Raw genomic sequence first — 27,760 nt, forward strand, 5'->3', positions numbered from 1 at the left:
TTGCTCACCTCACAGAACTCTGTCGTTAGAATTCCACAGCGGACCTCGGAACCAACGGTCTGATAGACTGGTGACGGAATCAGAAGGAGAAAATGTTTGTTTGTCTTATTTTAAATATGAAGATGGAAACTAACCCACAACAAAGGAAATACACTGGTTCTGTTATAGTTATTCATCATTCAAGTTGTTGTACATTTTAATTTTGAATGTTTTAAAGTTTATGAAGTTATTTAAGTAACTAGAAAAACATGTTTTTTCTCCATTGCTCGACTAATCATTTGAATAAAGTATATAAATTATTACTAGTAGCGGATTGTGTTTAACCAACTAAAATAGATTGCTAAAAACATGCCTCTTTTCTGTAAAAAGGTTTATTATTTTGGGGGGGTAGAACTTTTCAATATTTAGGCAAATCATACAATTTGTAATGCTGTCTTGTTCAGCTGAGCAGTGTTCCAACACAGTCACTGTGTATGACCCCCTGGGTGTCCATCCCAGCGAACACCAAGGCCAGCTGGACGGTGTCCGCTTCACCCTGAGCCAGGCCAGCATCTCCGTTTCCTTCAGCCTTCACCCTCCAGGGTACCACACACATACAGTGATCCAGCCTGCTGGGGGGAAGGTCGCTCTCGAATCTCATGAGGATCCACTGGCCCTGCTCGCAGTCGAACCGGTGCATGTCATTACTTGCCCCCTCTGAGGTCATTCCTCCGAAAATATAGATGCTTCCCTGCAGGGTTATAGCGGAGTGGGCAGCGAGACCTGGAGGCGGGTCTCCCTTTGCCGGGATCTTTTCCCACGTCATGCTAACGGTGTCCAGTGAATACATATCACTGTATAACTTCTCTCCTGCCATACCTCCGTGGACGTACAGTTTGGAACCCACAGCTACCACCACGTGCCCATGTCTAGGAGAGGGACAGCTGCCTTGCGTGTCGGGCTGAGACCAGGTTGAGGACATGGTGTCGAAAACGTGAAGCTTGGCATCTGATACCGGTGTAGCTCCCGTCTCCCCGCCGGAGAAAACATACAATTTGTCCCCTATGCAGGCTGTGGTAGTGTGGTACGTCCTGGGAGAAGGAGATAAACCTTCTGCCTCCACGCACTTCCACGCCGCCGCTCCGTCGCGGAGTTGGAGGTTCTGGATGCAGTTGCGGTTGCCGTTCTGCTCTGCCCCGGCAAACACCCACAGGCTTTGTGGACAGCTATCAGTTACGAAGCTGCAATGTTCGTACCGCGCTGACAACCCTTTCCAGTCTGGGAGACGCCACTCATAACTGTCTAGATTTAGGACGTAAGATTCAGAAAAACTGCCATTTGGATTGGCTCCTCCCACGATAAGTACAGACCCTTTCCCTTGACCTTCAGACGGGATGAACATGCAGGTGTGCCCCACAGAGACACCAGGACCACCGCCCCTTGGGATTAGAGAATACCACAGTCCTTCTTGTGGTCTGTCTTCGTGTTCAAGTACGGGGAGAATGTCCATCGTTTCTGTCGAATGGAACAGAAGGCAGCTGATGTTGTTAGTTTGCAGACAACAATTATGTTATTAGTCAGCTAGTCAGTAGTTAACATTTGGCTAGCAAATTAGTTGTGCATCCAAGTATGACTCAGTCCCACAGTCACCGCCACGTGTCTTAGACTAGGTGCAGTGTTGCCTAAGAAAAGCTCACCAGAAGTCGCTATTTGCCCCTCATCCACACTCAGTTATTTTAACATGATTGGCGGCTATGGCAATACGGAAGTACAATTGTTGTAGCAAGCAGGTAACCAAAGCAACGTGTCATGTTGGTTAGGTAGAGCTAGCTTTTACAGAAGCCAACATACCCGTTACTAGCGAAGCTTTCAGCAAGCAAGCGATGAACTTCGTGTTTGTTAATGTGTGACTTGAACTTCGTACACAGATTACCTCCCAAATAAACACGTGTATTTACTGCAGACACTGAATATTGCTCGCTGATTGGCCATCGGACGTCACGTGACTACCCCTCAACCCGGAAAATGAAACTTTCAGGAGTGCGACGTTGTTGTCATTGCGTTGCTTTACTGTACGTTATGTGAATTCATCGGATTTTTACCAGAGTAACATGTTTGAACCTGTTTAGAATGGTATCCTACTTAGGTGCACTGGAGTAGACCAAATTAACGTGCAACAATACTTCTAGCCCAGTTTTGAGTCAGTCAAATTATGCGCTACCGCGACGGTATCTCCCTGTTGCTAGTCGGAGTTCTGTACTCGTTAGTATTTCTGGCGCGTGTAACTTCATGTTCCGAAGAGCGTGACCCCGAAACGCCGGACTGGCGAATGACTCTAAAAACCATTCGAAATGGCATCCACAAGATTGACACATACTTAAACGTAGCTTTAGACTTGTTCGGAGGGGATGACGGTCTCTGTCGTTACAAATGCAGTGATGGTGAGGTTGATTGTTTGTCTCTCTGTTGGTTATACACACACAAACATGCGAGCTCTTCTTGCCATGACTTCTGGAAGTTTTTTTTTAAGACATTTTAAATAAGGTATAATTCACTTAAAAACTAACGAGTCTTAGATTAAAGTAAAACATTTATTGGCAGTTAGCAACTCTGCATTGTCGGTTATCTCACTTCAGCAAGATAACTACAGGTCCATGTCTACCTTTGCTCTTTCCCCCCCAGGTTCCTTGCCCTCCCCCCGACCAGGGTACAAACCTCCCCCACCTAATGGATGTGGGTCTCCTCTGTTTGGATTCCAGGTACCACACAGTTCAATCGTTTCCTTGCAGGTGTTATCAAAATGGTTCATCTGATTCATGGTTCAAAAGTTCTGATGGATCTCCTGTTATACGTGCATGATCATCGGGCAGGCGTGTTGTTTTAAGGCATGTACTAATCTGTCTACCATCTTTTTCTGGCCCTCAGTTTGACATAGGCATCCCATCCATGACCAAGTGCTGTAACCAACACGACCGTTGCTATGACACCTGTGGCCGTGAGAAACACGACTGTGACGACCAGTTCCAGGAATGCCTGGAGACCATTTGCAGACATGTACAAAAAACACTGGGGTTGGCCCACAGTGTCCAAGGTAGTCCCTGTGTGACCATGCAAACGATACACTTTGGGATGAATGTCATTCAGAAAAATGGGTTTATTGTTCAGTGCTCCATTTGTTGGGAAAGCTTAGGCAAATCCGTAGCAGTTTGATTGAAATCAAAGTCTAAAGATAAGAGTGTTTTTGCGCTGTCAGTGCAAGTTTCAACAAGTGTCTGTTTTTCTTTCGTACCTTTCTTCGTACCTCTGTTTACCTTTCGTATCAGCTACTGGTTGCTCTTCAGTAACATTGCACTACTGTACCTCGCCACCAGGCTCCTGTTTGGTCATTGACAAAGTCACTGATCTGTAAATTTGCAAATTTTGTGTATTAGGGTTAGTATAGCGTACTATTTATTGTTATCTGTAATTTAGGAAGTTTTAGTGTTAGGGTTAGTATAGTCGTTTATTTATTGCTATCTGTATATTTAGGAAGTTCACTTATCTAAGCTCAGCATAGATGTAAATTTGTTCTGTGTACTTATATGTTATGTTATGCCAAGTGCTTGCGTTGTCTTGTCTTAAGAATTTCAGTGCCCAGTCTAACCTTGTGTTGCTCTGTGCACCTGACAAATAAAAGACTTGAACTTGAACTTGAACCTTCACACACAAGCAGATACACAGAATCTGATTTGAATCTGAATCTGATTTGAATCTGATTTGAATCTGATTTGAATCTGATTTGAATCTGAAAAGCTCCCTGCTCACATGGTTGTCCCTCTCCCTCCAGCCTGCGAGTCAGCGGTGAAGCTGCTGTTTGACGCTGTGATGCACATGGGCTGCAAGCCCTACCTGGACAGCCAGAGAGGCTCCTGTATGTGCAAGTACGAGAAGAAGAAGGAGCTCTGATACTCCAAGAAGGAACTGGGACACATGAAGCAGTAGCATGACAAGCTCTGATTCTTCTTCATGTATAGAAGCTCTGATACAGGAAGTAAAATAAGAAGAAGCGGTGCCAGACCCGACCCTAACCATAGAAGAAGATTAGAGCTGCAAGAGACTGACCCATGAAGAAGAGGAGAACAAACAAGAATAAAAGATAGTCTAATATACTTATCTGATTCCCTCTGCATGTTGTTGAAAGACGCTCAACTTTTTATTATAATAATTATGGCAACAGAATGTGTTTGATAGGTTGGTGATCCTATACGTACGTCATGCCAGGACGTTTAAAGTCAAACATGACCTTTGTATTTGAAGTGCAATCAGTATATGTAATCTCAGGGATATGGTCCTCTGTGTTGAAACTGTACTGTCGATGTGTGTATGGAGTCAGGAAGTGTTTTTAAGAAATTAATGTTGCCTTCTTTTTCCATACGCTTTCAAGAAATTATGATTTTGTTTTGTACTGAATTCCTGTGAACATATACATTTTATATCTAATATTTATATATGATATATGCTATTGTATATTTTGTCTGGTGAACACAATGGTTTTAGGTGGTGGAGACAGTGATTCAAAAAATGTCTAAATAACTTTTTCGTTGAATTACAGAAATAACTGCTAGAGAAAATGTAGTCTTCATGAGTAAGTCATTACATGAATTTTGGGAAGTAAAATGTATATGGCTATTGTCATGCACTTTACTAAAGTCTATTACCAAAATATATACACCATTTGAATATTTTGTTTATGGAGAGTAAAAAACGATTTAATGGCAACGATGGTTTGTTATGAAATGGATTGTCACAGTCCATTTACACGATTACCTGAGCGCTGTCGCTTCGTGCTACCGCACAATGTGGCAATATACGGAAGTCGTTACGTATACAGAATGAACTGATTGATCGGTTATCGGCCAATGGTGTCGCGCTAATGTAGAACTAAACCTATCCGTTTGCAGGGCGGGACATGACTTCATCTGTCAGCTTTCACACGAACTTAGTCGAACGTTGTATACATCGAAAGAAGGGTGAACATAGATCATGTCTAGCGCTGTGAAGACGCAAGCTGTGGCAGGTAAGACAATAAACTGTATTCTGTATATAAACGTACATATTTGTTTCAGTTGTCGTTGTTCTAGTATACACACAGACGTCACAGTCGTAATTCAGGAAGATATGTTTTGACATGATCGAAACAAATGTACAAAGCATTATCTTATAAGTTATTTTGAGGCATTTACACACCAATTTCCAAAGTCGTAAAACATTTGAGGGATTTGCAAACCAGTTTCGCAAGTCTTCGAGTTTTACCTTTGTCAGGTGCATTTTGCCAGGTCTTTTCGGTTCAACTGGCAGTTTTTCGGTTGACCTTTTTTAACCAAACGGACCCTACTTGTCTTCAGGTGTTCAACCTGGCATGTCATCGTATCGAACATCGCCTGCATGTGTTATGCAATTTTTATTTATTACTTTTTGCATTCACAGAGACCGTTGACAAGGACAGTAAACCCATAACAGGCAGCACAGGTGAGAATACTCTTATTACAATACAATATCAATAATAAAAATGTTAAATGTCAAAATAAAACTGAAAGTCTGATAAGAACGCATATCGAAACCAGACACGAATAAACTCAAAGTCTGTGTAGTCTAATGATTGACACAAATTGTAAGAACAGAACACAAGTGAAAGGGCACACCTCAAGATATCAAGGAACTGTAAGCACATACAGCTGTTCACCGTTCAATCTTTGCCTCAATGGGACAAGTGAACCCCCCAGCACCATGTCTGGTTATCAAGAACAGGTTCTGTGTCAGCAGTTGGAGTTATGTGTTGATGCCATGAAACCAAACCAAACGATGGAGGCTGAAACAGAATCCACTCTGTTGGGTTTTTGCAACATAACAAACAGGAAGCAGGGACTGCACACAAAAAAACTTGGAAAGTCCTGAAGAGGCTGTAGAATCACAGGTCTCTAGGATTGGCGTTATTGTTGAGTTGTCTCGTTCTGTTTTGAGGTTAATTTCTCCGCGTGTCTGTTGCAGGTCCCACTGCGAACATCACAGAGCCAGATGGATTTTTCGGGGTGTAAGTTCACTTTAAAATCTTCACTCTCGATGGACATTGTCAGATTCTCTTGTATTACATTTACATTACATTTATGCATTTAGCAGACGCTTTTATCCAAAGCGACTTCCAAGAGAGAGCTTTACAAAAGAGCATAGGTCACTAATCATAACAACGAGGTAGTCCCAAACATTGCAAGCAGACAAAACATGAAGCATACATTGTGAAAAACTAAACAAGTGCCAAAAGGGAAGACCCATAAGGGCATGCAGTTACAAGTTACAAATGAAAACAACATGCACCACAAAAAGTGCAAGACTGTACCTGTAGAAGAACAATCAACAGTAAAATATTTCACAGCGAGAACAAGACTTAACTTCGTTATAACTAACCTACAAGAGCAACAAGTCTCTCAATAAGAGAGACTGTAGAAACTGATCACTAAACACCCACTTCACACTGGACTTTCTAGTTTTTGCTTATTACGTGCTAATCGCCTAGTTTCGTCTCTGTCATTACCTGGCATGTTCTAGTATGCTAAGGCCTCCTCTACAGTTCTACGTGTGTTGATGGGTTCTGCTGTTCCTCGGCACGATTGTACGTGTGTTGATGTGTTCTGCTGTTCCTCGGTACGGTTCTACGTGTGTTGATGTGTTCTGCTGTTCCTCGGCACGGTTCTACGTGTGTTGATGGGTTCTGCTGTTCCTCGGCACGGTTCTACGTGTGTTGATGGGTTCTGCTGTTCCTCTGCACGGTTCTATGTGTGTTGATGGGTTCTGCTGTTCCTCTGCACGGTTCTATGTGTGTTGATGGGTTCTGCTGTTCCTCTGCAGGCCCCACGGTGGTTCCTTCTCCCTGGACCCGGCTGAGGAGTACAGCATGGAGCACAAGCAGCGCGGCACGGCTCTCATCTTCAACCAGGAGCGCTTCTACTGGAAGCTGGGCATGAACCACCGGCACGGCACCAACGCTGACCGTTACAACCTGGAGAAGAGGTGGGGGGGCTCCACGGGGGGGGGGGGGGGGGGGGGGTTCTCCTGGGGTGGAGCCCCAAGGGGGGGGGGGTGGTGACACTGTGAGCACTGCCCCCCCCCCTCTCCACCCTGGGCAACATGTTCCTACCAGGGTTTTCTTTAACTTTAACCCCTCTTTAACAACCCCCCCACCCCCCTCCTTCCTCCATTCTAACCCTGCAGTCAGCACGTAGCTGGCGTGGAACGCAGATTCAGTAAAAGAGCTTGTTAGGAGCAACAAGTCGTGTGCTGGCTTGTTACCTTAAATTGAGATTCCAAACACACTTCACACAGACAGTCTGACTTCAGCTGTAGTGACACTGTGAGACGTGTGTTTTCCTCTGTTGTAGATTCATGGATCTAGGCTTTGATGTGCAGGCTTACGATAACCTCAAACTGGAGGAGGTCCTCAACACCATCAGTGAAGGTGAGCTGAGAAAGATGTTGACCGAATAAATCCAGTTTTTCACACTTCATAAATTGTATTCATTTAGTAGACAATAATATCCATGGATTTACAACACCCCTGCACAGCTACGTTAGATCCCTCGGCAATACCTGGATCAGTTTGTGCTCACCGTGCCTGGTTGCTAAGAAAGGGTTGCTTAGCCACAAGAATGCTGACCAGTCTTTGGATAAAAGATTGCTTAATGTATGAAATTATGAATATTCATTATATATATATAGATGTGTTGATTAAAGATATAGACACACGTATATTTAGATGTATAGATAGTTATATTTTGGGCATTTTCCATACTTTATTGGGATGTGAAGTGTGACAGGAACGGCAGGGAGAGGGGCCTCTGGATGAAAGACAGCGAAGGGTGAATGAAAGGGTGAATGAAAGGGTGAATGAAAGGGTGAATGAAAGGGTGAATGAAAGGGTGGATGAAAGGGTGAATGTTGTGTTTGTGTGTCCAGCGTCGGAGGCCAGCCACGTGAACGCAGACTGCTTCGTGTGTGTGTTCCTGAGCCACGGCGAGAACGACCACGTGTACGCCTACGACGGCAAGATCTACATCCAGGATGTGATCTCGCTGTTCAAGGGGAACAAGTGCAAGAGCCTCGTAGGCAAACCCAAGATCTTCATCCTGCAGGTGAGGAGGAGGAGCACGCACACACACACACACACACAGATGTTGTACCCATGATCTCAACAAAAAACTAAAACTAATAACTCAAATACATTCATATAGCAGATGCTTTTATCCAGGGTTGCATGGGGGTGGTTTTTTTTCCAAACGTGTCACCTCTTGGCCTCCTGTCAGATGCTCTAACCACTAAGCTAAACCTACCCCTCCTACCCCTCCTCCCTCCAACCCTCCCGGTTGCCAGGCGTGCCGCGGCGACAAGCATGACGACCCGGTGACGCCCATGGACGTGGTGGACAGTGAGGTGAAGACTAACGAGGTGGTGGTGGATGCCGGCGTGGTCCACACCCTGCCCGCCGGAGCAGACTTCATCATGTGCTACTCTGTAGCGGAAGGTAGGAGGAGGGGAGAGGAGGGGAGAGGTGGGGGAGGAGGGGAGAGGAGGGGGAGGAGAGGGAGGAGGGAGCGAGGGAGGGGGGCAGGGGGGAGAGGAGGGGGGCAGGGGGGGGAGGAGGGGAGAGGAGGGGGGCAGGGGGGGGAGAGGAGGGGGAGGGGGGGAGGATGGAGGGAGGGAGGGAGGGAGCGAGGGAGGGGGGCAGGGGGGGGGAGGAGGGAGAGCAGGAAGGAGGGAGGGCTGCCACACGAAGAAACGTTGCTTGACAGGTTTACAGATAAAAGACACCTGGCATCATTGGCTCGTGGTTAGGAGTTGTATTTTTACTTTCTTTTTTCTCTCCCTGTTTCTCTCTTGCCTTCTCTTGATCTCTCCCTCTCTTTATTTCTCCCTTTCCACTTCTTAATCCCCTCCCTCTCCTCCTCCCTCCCTCCCTCTCCTCCTCCCCCTCGCCCCAGGCTACTACTCCCACAGAGAGACCATCAACGGCTCCTGGTACATCCAGGACCTGTGTGAGGTGCTGCGGAGGTTTGGAGACTCGCTGGAGTTCACGGAGCTGCTGACGCTGGTCAACAGGAAGGTGTCACAGCGCACCGTGGGCAACAGCAACGACCGCAACGCCATCGGGAAGAAGCAGGTGCCATGTTTCGCCTCCATGCTCACCAAGAAGCTCTACCTGCGAGCCAAGAAACAGTAGCTGCTGCCCTCCGGTCCTCCCTCCATCCCTCCCTTTATCCTGTCCTCCCTCCATCCCTCCCTTTATCTCCTCCTCCCTCCTTCCTCTCTTCCTTCTCCTACAGCTGTCTTCACCCATGCTCTAGTTTGTGAGGGACTAGTAATTATTAGGGACCTTCTGTGGGTTAAACAGATTTCCATGACCAAATAGTGTAGGGTTTTCATGTTTTTTCTTTTTAAGCTTGTTTATAAATTTGTATTTCTGTTGAATACTTAACAATCATAACCAATCACCTATCAATTGTTTCTGCTTGGGGAGACTATAGTTATGTCATCACATTGGAATGAAAGTTATAACTGGGTTAGGGTTAATTGTTTATTCTCAGTCCAGGGCTAACCCTAGCTCTAGGCCCAGAGTTGACCCTGGGTTAGTCCCATGTCACACTGGTACCGTTTAGCCCCCTGTTTAGTCGATTTACAGCAGATAACCCCGCAAACTTCGGGCTAACCCTGCGCCAAAGCAGGAAATCCCGAGGCTAAAGTCAGGGTTAGTCCACTTGGGAATGTGCCAGGATGGTGCCAGTGTGAACGCTTTGTTAGCCTGGGGCTTGGAAGGTTGAAAGAATGCTCTTAGGCCTGGGCTAAGTGCGGTGAAAAGCCTTAAGAATAACATGTTTACCGCTTAAATAGTCCTGTCACATATCGTATATGTGTAGCCGGTGTAGTCGGTGAAACTCACTCCTCAGGTATGTAACAGGCCACCCGCATCGATTTATGGCTAGCTTTTCGTTGGCGTGGCTGGTAGTGGTTGCGCTTGGAAGTCGAGAGGTGGCAAGTTCGACTCCCGGTGGGGGTGAACATTGACCATTGTGTCCGTTTTACCCTTTAAGACGACTTCCTCGTTCAACCAGTTTTTCCTGTAGATTTCCTCAAAGCAGCCAGTGGAATGTGTCGCTTTCACCTGCTAGAGAGAGCAGACAGTCTCACTGCAACAGCTGTTTCAGATGAATGGTATGCCTGATGAGAGTTGATCTGACCTGACCTGAAAGAGCAGACCTTTCTTCTAATGACAGATGAAATCATCATGTCACACACATTCCCTGGACCCTCTGGGATGTCAGAAAAAGGACTTAATGTCGCTGTGTTTGTATTTCGATGTGATGCAGCTAACCGTCTACTGTTCCAATGTTAGCTGTGTGCACCTGTTTCGTACCCCAGCCTAGCACTGCAGAACAACTCTGGTACGAAAAGTAGGAGGCTGCCTGAGGGACCTGTCACATGGTCCAACACAAAACTCAGGAAGCCCAAAACACACAGTCCCAGTCCCCAGAGCAGAACCCCTAGTGCCATCGTTTAAATAAATCGACAAAGCGTCTTAATTGTCTTTCGACGACCAATTCCTTCGTCCTTATGGTTTGTAGCGTGACAACTCTTGTTGCCAGCGAGTTGTGTATTAAGTACTGTAAAACCTGTTTAGTTACAAGCTGTAAGGAGTGACAGACATACAGGTGCGTTTGTTTAACATGAACTGACAAACTCAGGTTACTTTACCATTATAACGTGACAGACAATGACCAAATCAGGTCATCTGTTTTTATTCAAATGTTTAAATCATAGGACACAACACTAAAGATGTCAGCACACGAGCAACAGTTAAGTCACTTAGAAGGTGCTGGACACTTTGTATTATATTTTTGTGAGGGGACCGAAAGAGGGAGATTTGTTGACCAGTCACAGATGACCACAGTGTAACGCTAGTTTCTTTAGGGGTGATGAGTTTTATACACTTTTATAGACCTGACAGAGGGAGCGGTGTTTTCCTGGTTCTTTTCCAGTCGTGTTTGTTTTGTGTTGTGGGTGAGGTGGTTTGGGGTTCTCCATCATTTAAAGAAACTTCTGGATTGAAGTGCAATAAAAAATAAAAAAAAAGATTTATGGAATTCATTTTTTTTTTTTTTACATTGATCCAGAACAATCCACACAAACACCGGGGTACAGAACATACGGTACACAGGAAATGCAGTCACATTTTTATTTAAATACTTTAGTTTCCTTCAATTGTAAACAAAACACAAAATGATTTGCAGGACCAGTAATAAAAGGCACCATTATCAAAATAAAGAGAAATAAATGAGCTTCAGTCTCATATTCTGTGTGTTAGGGTTTATGTCTTCTGTGTGTGTGTGTGTGTTAGGGTTTATGTATTCTGTGTGTGTGTGTGTGTTAGGGTTTATATTGTGTGTGTGTGTCTTCATGGCTTGGTCTGGAGCTGTTCCACTGGTAGCTGCAGTTGGGTTGGATTTCTTAGACGTCTCAAGTCGTCTTTCACCTGAACGAACACACACACACATGTATAACACACAGGCACACGCACACACATGTATAACACACACAAACATACACAGCATAGTGTGGGCACAGCAAGGTAACTTGAGATCTACCCTCTGCCCCTACTAAAGATGGAGCGCATTTACCACCTGAACGAGCCTCTGTGCCCCTACTAAAGATGGAGCGCATTTACCACCTGAACGAGCCTCTGTGCCCCTACTAAAGATGGAGCGCATTTACCACCTGAACGAGCCTCTGTGCCCACACTAAAGATGGAGGGCATTTCCCACCTGAACGAGCCTCTGTGCCCACACTAAAGATGGAGGGCATTTCCCACCTGAACGAGCCTCTGTGCCCACACTAAAGATGGAGCGCATTTCCCACCTGAACGAGCCTCTGTGCCCACACTAAAGATGGAGCGCATTTACCACCTGAACGAGCCTCTGTGCCCACACTAAAGATGGAGGGCATTTCCCACCTGAACGAGCCTCTGTGCCCCTACTAAAGATGGAGGGCATTTCCCACCTGAACGAGCCTCTGTGCCCCTACTAAAGATGGAGGGCAGTTCCCACCTGAACGAGCCTCTGTGCCCACACTAAAGATGGAGGGCAGTTCCTACCCGAACAAGCTGCTCTGTCAGCTGGTTGTAGCGTTCCACATCGAAGCCATGCCTCTTGGCTCCTCTGTAGAAGTAATGCAGGAACTTCCTGTCTTTGGCATCAGGATACACATAGTCCTACAGCGGAACAAGCAGGATGTTGTTAGGGGCTGTTAGGGGTTGTCATTCATAGAAGGACGTTCAGACACTGACTGGCTAGGATAGATTCTGAAGGAATGTTGGCCGCTGTTTGGTGCTTTATCACAAAACTGAAGAAACAAACCTCTATGATGATTTTGTGTGTGTGAAGGGTATATGTTTACTATATTCAGAACTGTGCAGAAGTCTTAGACACACAATTTTCTACATGAATATTGTCTTGACTTTTTAGCCTTCTGTATCTGTGCAGAATAATGGGAGCGCTAAATCTTTCTTCAGTCTTTTCATTTTATTATTCCTAAAACCTATTATGCTTTACATTCTTTTCAACGTTTTAAGTTGTGCCCAAGACTTTTCCACAGTACAGCGTTTTACGTGTCGTCCAGGGTTACATGTTGTCCAGGGTTACCTGCTTGGTGAGGACAAAGTAGGAGAACACAGCCATGCTGGTGGCGTAGGTGAGGAAGTAGGTGACAGGCTCCATCACGTCCCAGGAGTACACCCACCAGGTGAGCCAGGCCAGGGCCCCGCCCTGCACCGACAGCAGGGCCAGGCCCCCCCACAGGGCCCGCGAGGCCTGGGACTCAGCCCTGCCCGCGATCTGGACCTTCATCTGGGGAGGGGGGCCAGACGAGGGTCAGGAGACACGGAGAGAGAGGGAGAGATAATGAGTGATGTAGAGAGAGAGGGAGAGAGACAGTCAGAGAGAGAGAGAGAGAGAGGGAGAGAGAGAGAGAGAGAGAGAGAGAGATGGACAGCTCCCGTACCTCCTCTAGGGGGCAGAGTTTCTGCTGGAGCTGGTCTAGTCTCTCCAGCAGGTTTCTCTCTTGCAGCTGCTGGTGCTCTGACAGGTGCAGGGCTGAGTGGAGCCTGTGGACCAGGTGCTTCATGTCCTCGCAGCCCAGGACACGCTCACTGCACACAGCCCCTGGAGGAGGGCGAGGGGGGTGGAGGTTATGATGATGATGATGATGATGATAGTGTGTGTGCCTGGGGGAGGGGGGTGGACCAGGTAGAGGGTGTGTACCTGGGGGGGAGGGGGCTGGACCAGGTGGAGGGTGTGTACCTGGGGGGGAGGGGGCTGGACGAGGTGGAGGGTGTGTACCTGGGGGGGGAGGGGGCTGGACCAGGTGGAGGGTGTGTACCTGGGGGGGGAGGGGGCTGGACCAGGTGGAGGGTGTGTACCTGGGGGGGGAGGGGGCTGGACCAGGTGGAGGGTGTGTACCTGGGGGGGGAGGGGGCTGGACCAGGTGGAGGGTGTGTACCTGGGGGGGGAGGGGGCTGGACCAGGTGGAGGGTGTGTACCTGGGGGGGGAGGGGGCTGGACCAGGTGGAGGGTGTGTACCTGGGGGGGGAGGGGGCTGGACCAGGTGGAGGGTGTGTACCTGGGGGGGGAGGGGGCTGGACCAGGTGGACAGCCCCATTGATGAGCAGCTGGAAGTCTTGTCTCAGCAGGGTTTCCATCAGAGTGCTGGAAGACACCTTCTCTCCATCTGGAGGGGACACATGGTGAGTGTGTGTGTGTGTGTGTGTGTGTGTGTGTGTCTGTGTGTGTGTGTGTGTCCGTCTGTGTGTGTGTGTGTGTCCGTCTGTGTGTGTCTGTGAGTGTGTGTCCGTCTGTGTGTGTGTGTGTGAGTGTGTGTGTGTGAGTGTGTGTCCGTCTGTGTGTGTCCGTCTGTGTGTGTCCGTCTGTGTGTGTGTGTGTGTGAGTGTGTGTCCGTCTGTGTGTGTCCGTCTGTGTGTGTCCGTCTGTGTGTGTCCGTGTGTGTGTGAGTGTGTGTCCGTCTGTGTGTGTCCGTCTGTGTGTGTCCGTCTGTGTGTGTCCGTCTGTGTGTGTGTGTCCGTCTGTGTGTGTCCGTCTGTGTGTGTCCATCTGTGTGTGTCCGTCTGTGTGTGAGTCTGTGAGTGTGTGTCCGTCTGTGTGTGTGTGTGTGAGTGTGTGTGTGTGAGTGTGTGTCCGTCTGTGTGTGTCCGTCTGTGTGTGTCCGTCTGTGTGTGTGTGTGTGAATGTGTGTCCGTCTGTGTGTGTCCGTCTGTGTGTGTCCGTCTGTGTGTGTCCGTCTGTGTGTGTGTCTGTGAGTGTGTGTCCGTCTGTGTGTGTGTGTGTGAGTGTGTGTGTGTGAGTGTGTGTCCGTCTGTGTGTGTCCGTCTGTGTGTGTCCGTCTGTGTGTGTCCGTCTGTGTGTGTGTGTGTGTGTGAGTGTGTGTCCGTCTGTGTGTGTGTGTAATTGTGTGTCCGTCTGTGTGTTTGTGTAATTGTGTGTCCGTCTGTATGTGTGTGTAATTGTGTGTCCGTCTGTGTGTTTGTGTAATTGTGTGTCCGTCTGTATGTGTGTGTCTGTGTGTGTGTGTGTCCGTCTGTATGTGTGTGTGAGTGTGTGTCCGTCTGTATGTGTGTGTGAGTGTGTGTCCGTCTGTATGTGTGTGTGAGTGTGTACCCTTGGTGAGCAGTCTGGCTGTGACCCCGGGGTCCTCCCTCTGCAGCTCAGACAGCAGCTCTCCCGCCGTCATGACGACGGGCCGCAGGAAGAACTGACATCGCTCCTGTCTGGAGGGCAGCGTCACCTCGAGCACCACCCGGTCGTGCCTATACTGGACACACACATCTGGAGACACACACACACACAGTAAGCATGTTTGGCTGTGAACAATTACAACAACCAGTAAATTGTTTAGCTTGTTTCTGTCTGGATGTTATTTCATGAAACCAGGTCAGGTAATGTTATGCTCTGTTCTTACCACTAGAGGGCGTCGATGTACTACAGAAGAAATACTGCTGCCGTCTCCATTGTGGTTGCCTTGGCAGAGTCTTCAAAGATACAGAGATGAAAAGAGAGAGAGACAGGTAAGGTGGGGGAGAGAGGAAGAGACACAGAGATAGTTTAGAGATAGTTTAGAGATAGTTTAGAGATAGTTTCCTCAAGGATCACAATGACTCTTGCTTAGAGACTTGTTGCTCTTGGTGGTTATTGGTAACTGATTTAAACTGTTGTATTCGCTGCGAAATATTTTATTTTAGTTAATCTTATTTATTTATTTTACTGTTGCTTGCTTTTCTACAGGTACACTTGCACTTAGCGATTCATGTTGTTTAATTGTAACTTGCTTAACTACATGCACTTATTTTTTGGTTGTTCACAATGTGTCCTTCATGTTTTGACTACCTGCAATGCTTTGGGGCTATCTTGTTGTTATTATCAGTGACCTATGCACTTTGTAGAGCTCTCTCTTGGAAGTCGCTTTGGATAAAAGCGTCTGCTAAATGAATACATGTAAATGAGATGGTTATCTTATCAACTCATACTCTACTTGAGGCGTTCCAACGTGTTCTGGAGGAGTGGCTTTCAAGGGAGGGGGGTGGGATATTTAGGTATGAATCCTTTCAAACTCGAGCAAAAATAAAAAAGATAAGATAATCCTTTATTAGTCCCACAGTGGGGAAATTAGCAATTGCTAGGTTCACAAAACTTGCCTATCCTGCCTTCCCGGAAAGCTTCGTAACGTTTTCCACGCATTGGAAAGGATTTGTCTAGTTTTACCTGTTACAGTGCAGCAAGCATTAGGTGTACAAAAAATGCGATTTGATATGGAAATGATTTACCAAACTGTTAAACAACAAATTAATTTGAGTTTTTTTGCTTCATTCTCTTTGTAATGGAAAATGATTAAAGCCATGTGCAATATTTACATTTATAATGTTCTCAGCCGTGGGCGGGGCTACAGGGGCTAGCAGGTGCTTCAGCACCCCCAAGAAAGACCAAAGCACCCCGATAGCACCCCCAAAAATATTGCTTGTTTAGTAATAGTACTCAGGCCATCGGGAGAATCTGGAGAATTCACAGTGGGCCGCTCTGCCCGCTTATAAAATCGCCTGCTTTCTCTTAGTTTTTTCACACACCGAATAAATGGATATGTGTTAAATTTGTTAAGTTACTGGCTACACTAGGTTTTAATCTAAATAAGCGCATGATCAGGCCGTGCATTAAAAAGTGCAGTTTTCAGTTTTCGCGCATGCTCTCTTTCTCAAGCACAAGTGCGTGTACCAAGTGTTTGCCATGGAAACAATAAACCATCATTTATTGTTGTGGAGGGAGTTAGCAAGATTAAGCTGATAAGAGAAGAATAAAATGGAAGGGAAAAAGATGCCAGGAGGAACTGAAAAGGTAAAAAAAAAGGAAGATCTGTAACTTCATAAATCTAGGTTTCTGCAAGGGTGGGATTTTTTTTTCTCAAAAGCCCTGAATCTTTCAGGTAAAAATGTTGGTTGTAATTTCCGGAAAATAAGAATATGAGTCCAACGTAATGTTCATATTAGGCTAGGCTAGGCTACAAAGCAAAACAAAACTATTTTGCACTGAAATTAATGCAAAAAGAAATCACGCACCATGCGCGCTCCCATTTATGTGAAGTATCAATTTCACCTTACATCAAAACCTTAACTAGGTCTTAAGGTTCAGGTTAACCCCTAATATTCAACGTAGCCTACGGGTTCGGCCCCTGGTGGGGATGGGCCGGTTTGAAACTCCCGGGCTCAAAATGGTTCCACTCCGGCCCTGATAGTATTTATTTAATATATTTAATTTTATATATATATATATATATATACACAATTGCGCAGCTCCGCCTGTCAATGATCTAGCACCCACTCAGCACCTGCATTAAAATAATTCTGGCGCCGCCCCTGTTCTCAGTTTACAGAATATTCCTTCATAAGGCTATAAACTAGGACACACACACACTCACACACACAGAACAGGTATAACTAATATGTGGGCAAATATTGGAGAGAAGCAAACATTGCCCGAACAGCAAATTTGCCAGCGACCTGATGCTATTCAAAATGTATTTACTCTGGCGGGGTTGGGCTAACAAGTGATTTGGCTGACTGACACCGTTGTGTTTGGAGAGAAACACGACAAGAACAACCCACCCCTCAATTCTGTGTAACAGGAAATAGGAATGCTCCACTTTGCGGTGACAACATCAGGTAGAAAAGGCCAGACTTGGCGAATCCAATTTGAAAGCTCTCATCCCGCGTTACCCTATTTCCTGCAGTAAGCGCATCTCAAACTTTTTTTGTCAAACCCCCACAACGAAAATGTAATTTCATGTCAGCCACCCAACCCCTAGTTCTAATCTTATCCACTTTTCAGTAGCAATATAGGCCTACTTATTTCCCTTGCGTCCCGCAGCACAGAGCGACACTGTAAGGTCAATCAAGCACATACAATACCACTTTGACTCTGGGAAAGAGGGAAGGGCTCTTTAATTTGCGTTTCCACGGTGCAGCTCTCCCTCTCCCTCTCCCTCTCACACACGCACACGCACACGCACACGCACACGCACACGCACACGCACACACACACACACACACACACACACACACACACACACACACACACACACACACACACACAGAATGATGTTTGACACAGGTCATCAATCCCTTTTCCCCAATTAAATTACCCCAGAAATAACACACACACAAACACACACACAGCTACTGAATTCAAGTTTGCCAGATCCTTTCAGCCCTTGGCTTCTAATCAGTAAAATAGAGTCTTAGATGACTATTGACTGAATTTCTTTCCTCCTGTGACATCAGACCCGACAACCAATCACATATGTCCCTGTGACCTCCGTCCAGGAGCTCGTCCAATCAATATTAGATTAACGAAGGGTTGCTGGGGCATGGCCGCTCCTATTGGTTAGAGTACATTAGCTGATGTATGGTTGAGGCATGGTAGAGACTGGACTGGACAGGTCATTATAAAGTTTCATTCTGTTACATAAATAAAATATAAGATGTTATTAAGGAACAGGAGCTAAGGGGATGGTACACTCTAAATACACATTACTGTCCCCTGACTGAGCCAGTTCATCAAGCATATTGCTTTCTTTGTTCATCTTTTATCTTGCATGTTTTTTTTTCTCAAGTGACTGAGATGAGTTTTTTTTCATTACTTATGCAGCAAAAGTCCCATGCAATAAAGGTATTGTTATTTTGATGTTTTACTCTTAAAGTTGACTTAGGGGGTCAGGGGTCAGATGGCTAGCGGTTAGGGAATTGGGCAAGTAATCAGCAGGTTGTTGGTTTGATTCCCGGCCGTGCCAAATGACGTTGTGTCCTTGGGCAAGGCACTTCACCTTACTTGCCTCGGGGGGAATGTCCCTGTACTTACTGTAAGTGGCTCTGGATAAGAGCGTCTGCTAAATGAAGTAATGTTAGAAGCAGGTCAAGCAGCTCATGCTCTACAGAGGAACAGGAAATGACTCCCCCTCTGGAACCACAATGATTAAACCTTAGAAATTAACATTATAAAATAAAAAAAGGATTAAGAAATCAAGATTTATAAATAAGGATTCAGCATCATATTGGGTCTAGGTTAGACCACTGAATAGACCACTAGGGTTAGACCACTAGGTTAGACCACTAGGGTTAGACCACTAGGGTTAGACCACTAGGTTAGACCACTAGGGTTAGACCACTAGGTTAGACCCCTAGGGTTAGACCACTAGGTTAGACCACTAGGTTAGGAAACAGCAGACCTGCTGTGAAACCTGAGCTTGAAAACGCAGAGTATGTTTACGCCGAGTCGTCAAAACCCTGCTTATCGTCCAGCACACAAACACAAACAAACCCACCCAAGTGGCCCACCCTCGTTCCTGGAAACTTGTTGACACAGCTGCCCCTAGTGGTCGTCTGGGTGAAGGACAAGCTCCTGACACAGCTGCCCCTAGTGGTCATCTGGGTGAAGGACAAGCTCCTGACACAGCTGCCCCTAGTGGTCATCTGGGTGAAGGACAGGCTCCTGTGCACCGCCTACAGCCTGATTACACTGCAGAAAGCATTTAGTTAGCAACGCCACCGTGTGTGTGTGTGTGTGCATCCAACACCTGGTTGACTCTAAGCAGCTTCAATGCCATGTGCACTGACCAGAGCAGTAATTCATCAATAGCCACTGACACACACACACACAAGCTGATTCGCTGAAAACCAGATGGGGGAAAGGAAAATATCTAATGTCATGAGATATTATGTGTGTGCGAGAGAGAGAGAGAGGGAGAGAGCATTATAGAGAGAGAGAGGGGGGGGGGGGGGGAGAGAGCGAGCATTACAGAGAGAGAGAGAGAGAGAGAGAGGGGGGGGGGGGGAGAGAGAGCGAGCATTACAGAGAGAGAGAGAGAGAGGAAGTTGGCTAACACCCTCCTTCCTGATCAGCTCAGCAGATCTCGTCATTCGCCCGAACACCCGTCCTCTTTCACAGTGCCGACTTCAGGGACACGTCAGTGAGGATCAGACTTGATCACAGAGCTTCACCCCCCCTCCAGCCACAGTAGATGTGGGTCTATCATGACCCTGACAGAGAAACTCATTTCCCCTGTGGTCAGCCATCAAACCACAGCAGGGTGGGTATGGGTCCTGTCACTAAAGAGCAATGGTCCCTCCCTCCCTCCCTCCCTCCCTCCCTCCCTCCCTCCCTCTCTCCCTCCCTCCCTCCCTCCCTCCCTCCCTCCCTCCCTCCCTCCCTCCCTCCCTCCCTCCCTCCCTCCCTCCCTCCCTCTCTCCCTCCCTCCCTCCCTCCCTCCCTCCTCCCTCACCCCTTCCTCCTTTACCCCCCTCCTCCCTCCCCCATCTACTGCCTTTTTCTTTCACCTCTCTCGTTCTCTAACTTACTACTCCTTCACATGCTGAACACACACACACATGGATGCAAGATATGCAAATACACACACACACACACACATATACTGCAGGCTTTCGGTCATAGAGGGCAATGGCATTCATATCAGTGATAAAATGTAGGGCCAGGCTGAATAATGAAATTACTGTGAACTGTGAGTGTGAAGGTGTATAAGTATGTGTGTGTGTGCATGAGTGTGTGTGAATGAGACAAAGCTCCACATTACCATAGAGGTGATTTGCATTGGGGCATTTGTCTTTCCCTTCACTCTGTGCACACATAGTCGAAAGAGAGAGATAGCGAGAGAGAGAGAGAGACAGAGAGACCAAGAGAATGAGAAAGAGCAAGAGATAGAAAGAGAGAGAGGGACATATACATAAGAGGCACAGGGCTCGAAGCACTTGTCCTTTGTACAAGTGCATTAATGTTTCACTTGTTCAAGTGTCCAAAACACACTTGTCCGGGTAAAGATTTATAAAATTCTTTTTTTTTATTTTTTAGGTTAGCTGTAACGTTAGTTTGTTAGCTGTATATACTATTTAACATTTCACTGGGTCTTGCAGCGCTGTTTGATTTACTGAAATGATTATGAAATGTTATGTTCTACCAGCCATTTGCCTACTTTAGCAAGTCACTGTATTTCCAAGATAGTGTAACTGAGACGACACAGTCAATAATTCCTCTTTCAAGTAATAAACCCCCATTCAAGTGTTGAGCATTAAATTAGCTGCACGGTCTGTAGAGATCTTGGGACAAAGTCACTTTTTTGTGTTTTTCTAATGCATAACTCGGCAAAATATAATCTGTAAAATAGACGTATTGAGTGGCACATAACGCAGTAACATGGCTTTTTTTTAGTGTTTGATTTTGAAGTTGTCCAGTGGGGCTAGATAATGGATCTTCCACTTGCCAAAGAAAAAGGCTTGTCCCGGACAAGCCTTAATGTCGAACCCTGCCCAACACTGTTTACCACAATGTCGAGCCCTGAGACAGCTATAGAGAGTGTGTGTATGAAAGACAGATACGAGCGTGGCAGGAGGAGCCAGAAACAGAGAGATGTGTGTGGAGGATAGTGGAGCAGGTGGAACCAGTGTACTGTCCTGACAGCTGCTTGTTCTGCCTGATGGAGAGGGGGGGACTTTCCCTGGCCTTTGACACTGTTCATATCTGGGCATATGTTGCAGGCAGAGCAGACTCTAGTGCACCACGTGTAAACACCATGTCAGCACTATCATACCATGAGAGAAATGTACACTCAAAAGGCCTTGACACGTTCACTCCAAACACCATTTTTCAGGGGAACATTTTTATTTTATTTAAGGGAATGGAAGGTCTCAAAGGCATAATAGACATGCCATTCTTATTTTGTGTGTGCCTGGTAGTTGAGATGTGGTTACTTTGTGATGCAGCTGGTAAATACAGAGCGTTCCTTAATCTGTGTGTCGCTCTGGATGAGAGTGTCTGCTAAACAGATGTAAATGTCCCATCTACCCAGCAACCCAGGACGTCACACACAAGCAGCCCACTGCTGATCAAGGTCCCAGATTCGAATCCCCCCGTGTCAGATGTCTAAGTCTACATTTGAGAGCCTTGTGGTTGTGTCTGTGTCCTCAACAGCTCACAGTCCAACACAGCTTTGAGGGAGTGTGTGTGAGGGAGTGTGTGTGTGAGGGAGTGTGTGTGAGGGAGTGTGTTTGTGAGGGAGTGTGTGTGAGGGAGTGTGTGTGTGAGGGAGTGTGTTTGTGAGGGAGTGTGTGTGTGAGGGAGTGTGTGTGTGAGGGAGTATGTTTGTGAGGGAGTGTGTTTGTGAGGGAGTGTGTGTGTGAGGGAGTGTGTGTGTGAGGGAGTGTGTGTGTGCGACAGAGAGTGCGTGTGTTTGTTTGTTGTAAGGATAATTGTATGTCTGGCACCTTGTCCTGGGTTAGAGCTAGGGTTAGGACTAGGACCAGGACTAAGACCAGGGCTGAGGGCAGCTCCCCCAGGCCCAGAGCGATGCTCTATTTAAAGATCAGATCAAGCTCTGGTGGTTTCCCTCCACCTGTCCTGACTGATACATCAACAGTCCCTCACACACACCCTCATTGAGACTGTAGGGGCCTACATTCCTGGTGGGGGAGTTGTTTCCATCTCTCTCTCTCTTTTCTCCATCTCTCTGTTCTCCCTTTTCTTCTCTCCCCCCTCTCTCTCACACACACAGAAGTGAGTCAGGTGTATAAGGTGCAGGTGCAGACTAACAGGACGAAAGACAGACCATTACACCCTTCACACAGCAATTAGGCTACATCTATTTAGAGATAACTATTTGTGTATTCTGTAATATGTTGGAGAATCTGCGCTCCTTGGTTGATGGGAAAAGCACATCCAACACGTCATAAGGGATCTACTCTGTTTTAGGCTTCTATGTTCTCACCTCTCCTTTCACGTGTGAAAAAAGTTCGAAAGGTTGAAAAAATACTTTTATTTCACCAAAATGTTTCGCTTTTTTTTGTAGCGTCATTTATGAGTAGGTATTAGACAAGCCCTCTGCTATGCTGCACTGTATTATAGTAGGTATTAGACAGGCACTCTGCTATACTGCACTGTATTATAGTTTAAATACCATGTTTAGGTGTCCTTCACTATTAAAACTAATGGGGAATCAGACCTCTTCTAAACTGTAGTTTGTGTTAACAGGCCGAGAGAACAACCCTCTGTGGCAGCGTCGTACTCCGAGTTTTGCAAGTCAGCCTTTGTCGTATTATCGCTGACGTTACTGTTCCAAGTTTATGGCACTTTTACAGCAACGGGTGAGGTATAAACCTGTATAGCCTACTTCATAGGGACCTGGAGAGAAATATCGCAAACTATCCAGCCAGTAGCCCCATTTCACTTTGTTAAATGGCAGGGGGTTCAAGTTGCTTGTAGAAATAGAATAACATTTGCGATTCAAACCAACCCTAGAACGGTAACCTCGCTAAAATGAAGATACATATTCTCATCGGGGAGTCCAGGTTTGCTTTAATGAGAAGATTCCCACCGAGCGAAGAGGAACAGAGCATTCGCAAGTCATCTTATCATTCATCATTCACGGCTTATGAGTACGAGGGAGGGAAGGAGAGGGGGACCTGAAAGTTGGGAGTTTAGCTCAAGGTGTTTGGCTGTGGGTTTAGTGGCTGTTGATGATGAATAGTCAATTAAATAAACTCCCCCCTGTCACTCTGTAAAACAGAGTATCAAATGATAAGGTTATGACACCAGACAACGTTAAGACCTACAGGCCTCCACCCAAACCTCCTGTTTTGTTCACCATCTCCACTAATGTGTTCAGGGAAGGAATTGAGTCTTTTGTTTTACAGAAAGGATCTCCCCAGCGCAGACCCAAGCTAACGGAGGCAGACAGAAAGTGTATTGTGGCTGTAATAATAGGCTGTGACAGTGCTCCAGTTATCTAGAGAGGGCCCGCTCTGCATCAGCCCACTCACAGAGCCTCAGGGTTCAGGGCACATTCTAGCTAGCTAGCTTACTCACACACACACACACATACTCACACTCTCTCTCATGCACACACATCAATTTTCACAAACAGAGCACATCCTGATACAACACACACACACACACACATACTCACTCTCTCATGCACACACTCACTCTCTTGTGCACACACACTAATTTGCACAAACAGAGCACATCCTGATACAACACACACACACACACACACACACACACACAGAGAGTCATAGTGGTGTGGAATGTCAGCCACGCTCTACTGGGTAGCTGAGTGGACGCCAGCCAGAGAAAGCTGGATATCTCAGCAGCTTCAGAGCGGTGGAGACTCAGTGTGTGTCACCTGATCCCCTACATCGATAGAAAGACTCGTCAAAGACAAGATTCGAAAGACAAGATTTGTTTGGTTTTCTGCCATCTCTCTCCCTTCCTCCCCTCTTCGTCTCCCTCCCTCCCTCCCCTTTTCGTCTCTCCCCCTCCCTCCGCATCCCTCTGTCTCTCTCCCTCTCCTTCTCTCTCAAGAGACAGATGAAACGGTCAGGGATGTCATTTCTGAGAGAACTACTCCTGTTCTCCCAGAGAATCTTATCTAAAAGTAATTTAGCGCAGCAGTCAAAAGGCTTGTTGCATTAGATGTGCCATCGTGTCAAAAGTCCAACTTCTCATCAAACCCCCCAGGGCTCTGATGACAGTCTGATCACTGTTCAGCTTTCAGCCAATGGAATGTCCAGGAATGGTTAAAGTTCCATTCTCTATGCCCCTGGGTCTAAGAGGGAAATAGAGAAATAGAGAGATGGAAGAAGATAATTTTCATCCATCGCTCAACTGTGGAGAGAGAAGAGAGGGGGGTCCAGAGGAAAGATAGAAAGCAGTATACTCTATCCATCCTTCCTCTCTGGCAAGGATTGTATCCTCTTAAGACGTGTACAGCACACACACATACACACACACACATACACACACACACACACACACACACACACACACACAGAATAGCTGTCCATTCTTGACAGAAGTAGCCGTCTGCAGTTTGCAGCTCTGGACGTCAGAGGTCATTCTCAGCCTGGGAGCAAAACACAAAGCTCATGTTTTACAGGTCACCGAGTCCAAACCCCAACAAGCACTCAGTCCCCTACGGTCACCTCCTCTAGCGCTCTCCACTTATTCTCTCTCTCTCTCCTTCCTCTCTCTCTCTCTCTCTCTCTCTCTCTACTTCCTCTCTCTCTCCTTCCTCTCTCTCTCTCCTTCCTCCCTCTCTCTCTCCTTCCCTCTCTCTATGCCACCATCTCTTTCTCCCTGCCTCTCCTGACCTGTTCCCTCTCCTTCCCCCTCACTGCCTCCCTCTCAGTCCATCTCAGTCCATCTTCCTCCCTCTCTCTCTAGGTACCATAACGCCTGTGACGACGGCTTTGTGTCAGACTGAAATAACCCTGACAGGCGTGTGTGGTGTGCCTGACAGGCGTGTGCGGTGTGTCCGTCAAAGCCCCGTGTTCAGCCTCAGTAAGAGGAGCCGGGGGGGGAGGGGGGCTCAGTGACCACTGGACATTTAATAATGCACTTCTACTCTATTCCATCCATTCAATGTCATTCTTTTATATTCTATCCATTCCATTGCATTCCATTCCGTTCTGTTCTGTTCCAATGCCATTCTATTTATCTTTCATCTTTTCATCTCCATCTTCATAAGGGGGCTAGTCAATAACTCCAGTCCATCATTCAGTCCTAGTGCAGCTCTGCCGGAGGGGAGGAGGATGGGAGGCAGGAAAGGGGGATGGAAGGATTAAGAAAGAGGAGGGATGGAAGGATGGAGGGATGGCAGAGAGAGTTCTTGAAACCTTGGAGCACAATCTCCTTGACAATGACAGAGGTCGTACAGAGCCTGCTCCCCATTGGTGCTTGGCCCCTGGCCCCAATCAGAACCTCTGAAGTATAATAAGCCCCGGTAAATGAGTGAGTGACTCACCAAGCGGCCTGTCAGGCAGCAGATAAACACAGAAGCTGGAGCACTCACCATGACAACCAAATGACGTTTACTAGCAGGGTGATTCCTTGAGTAACTTCCCCTTCACTCTCTCTCTCACACACACAAACATGCACCCGCACACCCATTGCCCTATCCCCTCCCCCCCCCCCTCTCTCACTCACTCAATCACTCTCACACACACACACACACAGCTTCAATAAAACAGAAAACAAGATTCTATTTACTAAACTACACAGAAGATTGGTCATCATTAGACGACCCGTAGCATCTGGGCTGATACATATAAACCTTGGCCTGGGCACAGCCATGCTACCAGAGCCAGCCTAGGCCTGGGCACAGCCTTGGCCTGGGCACAGCCTTGGCCTGGGCACAGTCTTGGCCTGGGCACAGCCTTGGCCTGGGCACAGCCTTGTTGTTTACGAGACGTCAGGGTCTGGAAACTGACAGAAGTTCGCCTCCGAGCATTTTTGGAGGGGGATGCCACTTGAAATGACTTTTAATCACTTTCAATGTGAGGGACAATTATGTTGTGTGTAACGCCACTGTAAAAGAAAAGTGTCTTGATTGATATGTTGTTGACAATCAACAGTGGAGGTGTGGCTATGATTGGTAATAGGTTGTGTCTTAGTCACGCTGTAAAGTTACACAGCATGGATAAAAGTACATGTGATTATTATGGTCTGGAAAGAACTGACCCCTGAGCCTACTGCCAATAGGTTCATGTATTTCAGTATAAGTGTGTGTGTGTGTGTGTGTGTGTGTGTGTGTGTGTGTGGGGACTGTAATAGGTTAGTGGTACCACTGCAGCAGGACTGTAAATAAAGCTCTCCCTCCCCTCCTCCCTCCTCCCCCCTCCCCTCCTCCCTCCTCCCCCATCTTATTCTCTCTCATTCTAGCCACACATTCCTTCACTGGCTGGTTATGGACTTCAGTAATGTCAGCTATACATCTTCACAAAAACACGCAACCACACACACACTCGGACATACTAATTCCACTGGTCTGGGTTTCCCAGCAATTTCTCATGGTGTGGATTTGCATCAGTTGAAAGACCTTGATATTTACAAAAAATAAATAAACATGAATATCCCTCCTTCTGGTTTTCGCTGTCTTTACACGGTAGTCGTGGGTATTGACAGGATCATTAAATATGCATGAACGCAGTAATGCATCAGGGATGCAGGAATGAGGTAAGAGATTGAGCCAGCGTTAATTATGGTTCATAGCGTAGGCATCCGATAATCACACACATACAATTGAATTTCAGCTCATTTAATACTCCAGAACAGCCTGTGCGCTATGGTCTTGGGTAGATGGAGACACATTTTATAATACACGTGTTGAAAAAAGACTGAGGAGTTGAAACCGGAAACATCAAGAAATGTCACGCGCCCAAGACCACGCCACAATTGAGTTCATTTAAACTTTTGTTCAATGAAACAAGTAGATTGTTGTTTGCAAAGTGTCTATAATCATATGCGTAGGAAAACCAACCTACTTTGATAGCATGCACACACTTGCTCAAGTTGAAATTATGTGACGTTTGACGGCAAAACTACCTTCTGAAGTAACGTAACCGGAGAAAGAGTTGTATTGAGTGCGGAGTGGAAGGGCACGTTACATCCGAAAACTCTGACAGGTTTGACGACCATTCGCAACGAAGCCATATCCACCTTCAAAATAAATCCAGACGTTTTGGCATAGTGTGGGGTTCCGCTTCTTTCGGATGCAATGTGCAGGCTGGCCGTACTCCGGCGAACAACGGAATGTTTACAGTCTCAACTGGGCGTATGAGATGACAGGAAAAAGAGAGAGCGCGCTAGAGAGAGAGAATAGAGTATCTGTGTATTTCCTCCAAGTGACACAGGTGCCATCCAGTGGTATCTCTGCGCTATTGTGGCTGTCATTAGCGAGGTTAGTTTTGAACACCGATAGAGTAACGTCTCAAAAAAACGTAAGGAAACTTGCGTTAAATATCCTCCCTCACGTGTCGTGCCTTTTGCATGTCCCCTACAATACATATTAAATAAACGGATACACGCGTTCCGGTTCGTGTGAATGTGCATGTATGCAATTTACGTTCTGTATGTATTCCTATATCATGTAACATGCATGTACACCAATTATCCAAAACATCCAGACCACCTGCCCATGCCGTTGGTCCTCAGTGTGCCACAAAAACAGCGTCCACCCGCCGAGGGACAGACTCTGTAAAACCCCTGGAGGTGCCTCGTGATATCCGGCTCCAAAACATTAGCAACAGATTCTTCAAGCCCTGTAAAATCCGAAGTGGAGCCGTCTAGGATCGGATTTGTCGGTC

At 46.6% G+C, this 27,760-nt stretch overlaps 4 protein-coding genes across 5 annotated transcripts; 2 read left to right on the plus strand and 2 right to left on the minus strand.

Annotated features, from left to right (window-relative positions):
• Positions 1-1,972, minus strand: rabepk (Rab9 effector protein with kelch motifs). Of its 2 annotated transcripts, none has more exons than XM_047044823.1 (2): positions 1,677-1,942; positions 1-1,494 (listed from the first exon to the last, which is right to left on the minus strand). In XM_047044823.1, the coding sequence occupies exon 2, from the start codon at positions 1,487-1,489 to the stop codon at positions 440-442; it is 1,050 nt and encodes a 349-aa protein (XP_046900779.1). In that variant the 5' UTR covers positions 1,490-1,494; positions 1,677-1,942; the 3' UTR covers positions 1-439. The 2 variants fall into 2 exon arrangements, with proteins under 2 accessions (XP_046900779.1, XP_046900778.1); XM_047044822.1 differs by having other exon boundaries at positions 359-1,494; positions 1,831-1,972.
• Positions 1,973-1,989: 17 nt separating this feature from the next.
• pla2g12a (phospholipase A2, group XIIA) lies at positions 1,990-4,737 on the plus strand. Its single transcript, XM_047044844.1, has 4 exons — positions 1,990-2,420; positions 2,662-2,738; positions 2,905-3,070; positions 3,806-4,737. The coding sequence occupies exons 1-4, from the start codon at positions 2,192-2,194 to the stop codon at positions 3,922-3,924; spliced, it is 591 nt and encodes a 196-aa protein (XP_046900800.1). The 5' UTR covers positions 1,990-2,191; the 3' UTR covers positions 3,925-4,737.
• A 192-nt stretch (positions 4,738-4,929) lies between these two features.
• LOC124484106 (caspase-6-like) lies at positions 4,930-11,339 on the plus strand. The gene is made up of 8 exons (XM_047044829.1): positions 4,930-5,035; positions 5,446-5,487; positions 6,007-6,049; positions 6,862-7,023; positions 7,392-7,468; positions 7,966-8,141; positions 8,380-8,530; positions 8,988-11,339. Exons 1-8 carry the CDS (start codon positions 5,002-5,004, stop codon positions 9,224-9,226), a joined length of 924 nt encoding a protein of 307 aa, XP_046900785.1. The 5' UTR covers positions 4,930-5,001; the 3' UTR covers positions 9,227-11,339.
• LOC124484104 (calcium uniporter regulatory subunit MCUb, mitochondrial-like) lies at positions 9,438-27,713 on the minus strand. Its single transcript, XM_047044824.1, has 8 exons — positions 27,000-27,713; positions 15,028-15,097; positions 14,727-14,894; positions 13,675-13,782; positions 13,057-13,217; positions 12,699-12,902; positions 12,152-12,268; positions 9,438-11,533 (listed from the first exon to the last, which is right to left on the minus strand). The coding sequence occupies exons 1-8, from the start codon at positions 27,105-27,107 to the stop codon at positions 11,456-11,458; spliced, it is 1,014 nt and encodes a 337-aa protein (XP_046900780.1). The 5' UTR covers positions 27,108-27,713; the 3' UTR covers positions 9,438-11,455.
• Positions 27,714-27,760: the final 47 nt, after the last annotated feature.

This window comes from Hypomesus transpacificus, chromosome 22, assembly GCF_021917145.1.
Source record: "Hypomesus transpacificus isolate Combined female chromosome 22, fHypTra1, whole genome shotgun sequence".
Classification (NCBI taxonomy): domain Eukaryota; kingdom Metazoa; phylum Chordata; class Actinopteri; order Osmeriformes; family Osmeridae; genus Hypomesus; species Hypomesus transpacificus.

Coding starts and splice junctions, on each gene's coding strand:
- LOC124484104 (XM_047044824.1), bottom strand. CDS start 27,107: ATGGCTTCGTTGCGAATGGTCGTCAAACCTGTCAGAGTTTTCGGATGT. Junction 15,098..26,999: donor CGGTTACGTTACTTCAGAAG/GTAGTTTTGCCG, acceptor GTATCTTTGAAG/ACTCTGCCAAGGCAACCACA. Junction 12,269..12,698: donor ACTTTGTCCTCACCAAGCAG/GTAACCCTGGAC, acceptor GTTCCGCTGTAG/GACTATGTGTATCCTGATGC.
- pla2g12a (XM_047044844.1), top strand. CDS start 2,192: ATGCGCTACCGCGACGGTATCTCCCTGTTGCTAGTCGGAGTTCTGTAC. Junction 2,739..2,904: donor CTCCTCTGTTTGGATTCCAG/GTACCACACAGT, acceptor TCTGGCCCTCAG/TTTGACATAGGCATCCCATC. Junction 3,071..3,805: donor GTTGGCCCACAGTGTCCAAG/GTAGTCCCTGTG, acceptor CTCTCCCTCCAG/CCTGCGAGTCAGCGGTGAAG.
- rabepk (XM_047044823.1), bottom strand. CDS start 1,489: ATGGACATTCTCCCCGTACTTGAACACGAAGACAGACCACAAGAAGGA.
- LOC124484106 (XM_047044829.1), top strand. CDS start 5,002: ATGTCTAGCGCTGTGAAGACGCAAGCTGTGGCAG. Junction 5,036..5,445: donor GAAGACGCAAGCTGTGGCAG/GTAAGACAATAA, acceptor TTGCATTCACAG/AGACCGTTGACAAGGACAGT. Junction 7,024..7,391: donor CGTTACAACCTGGAGAAGAG/GTGGGGGGGCTC, acceptor CCTCTGTTGTAG/ATTCATGGATCTAGGCTTTG.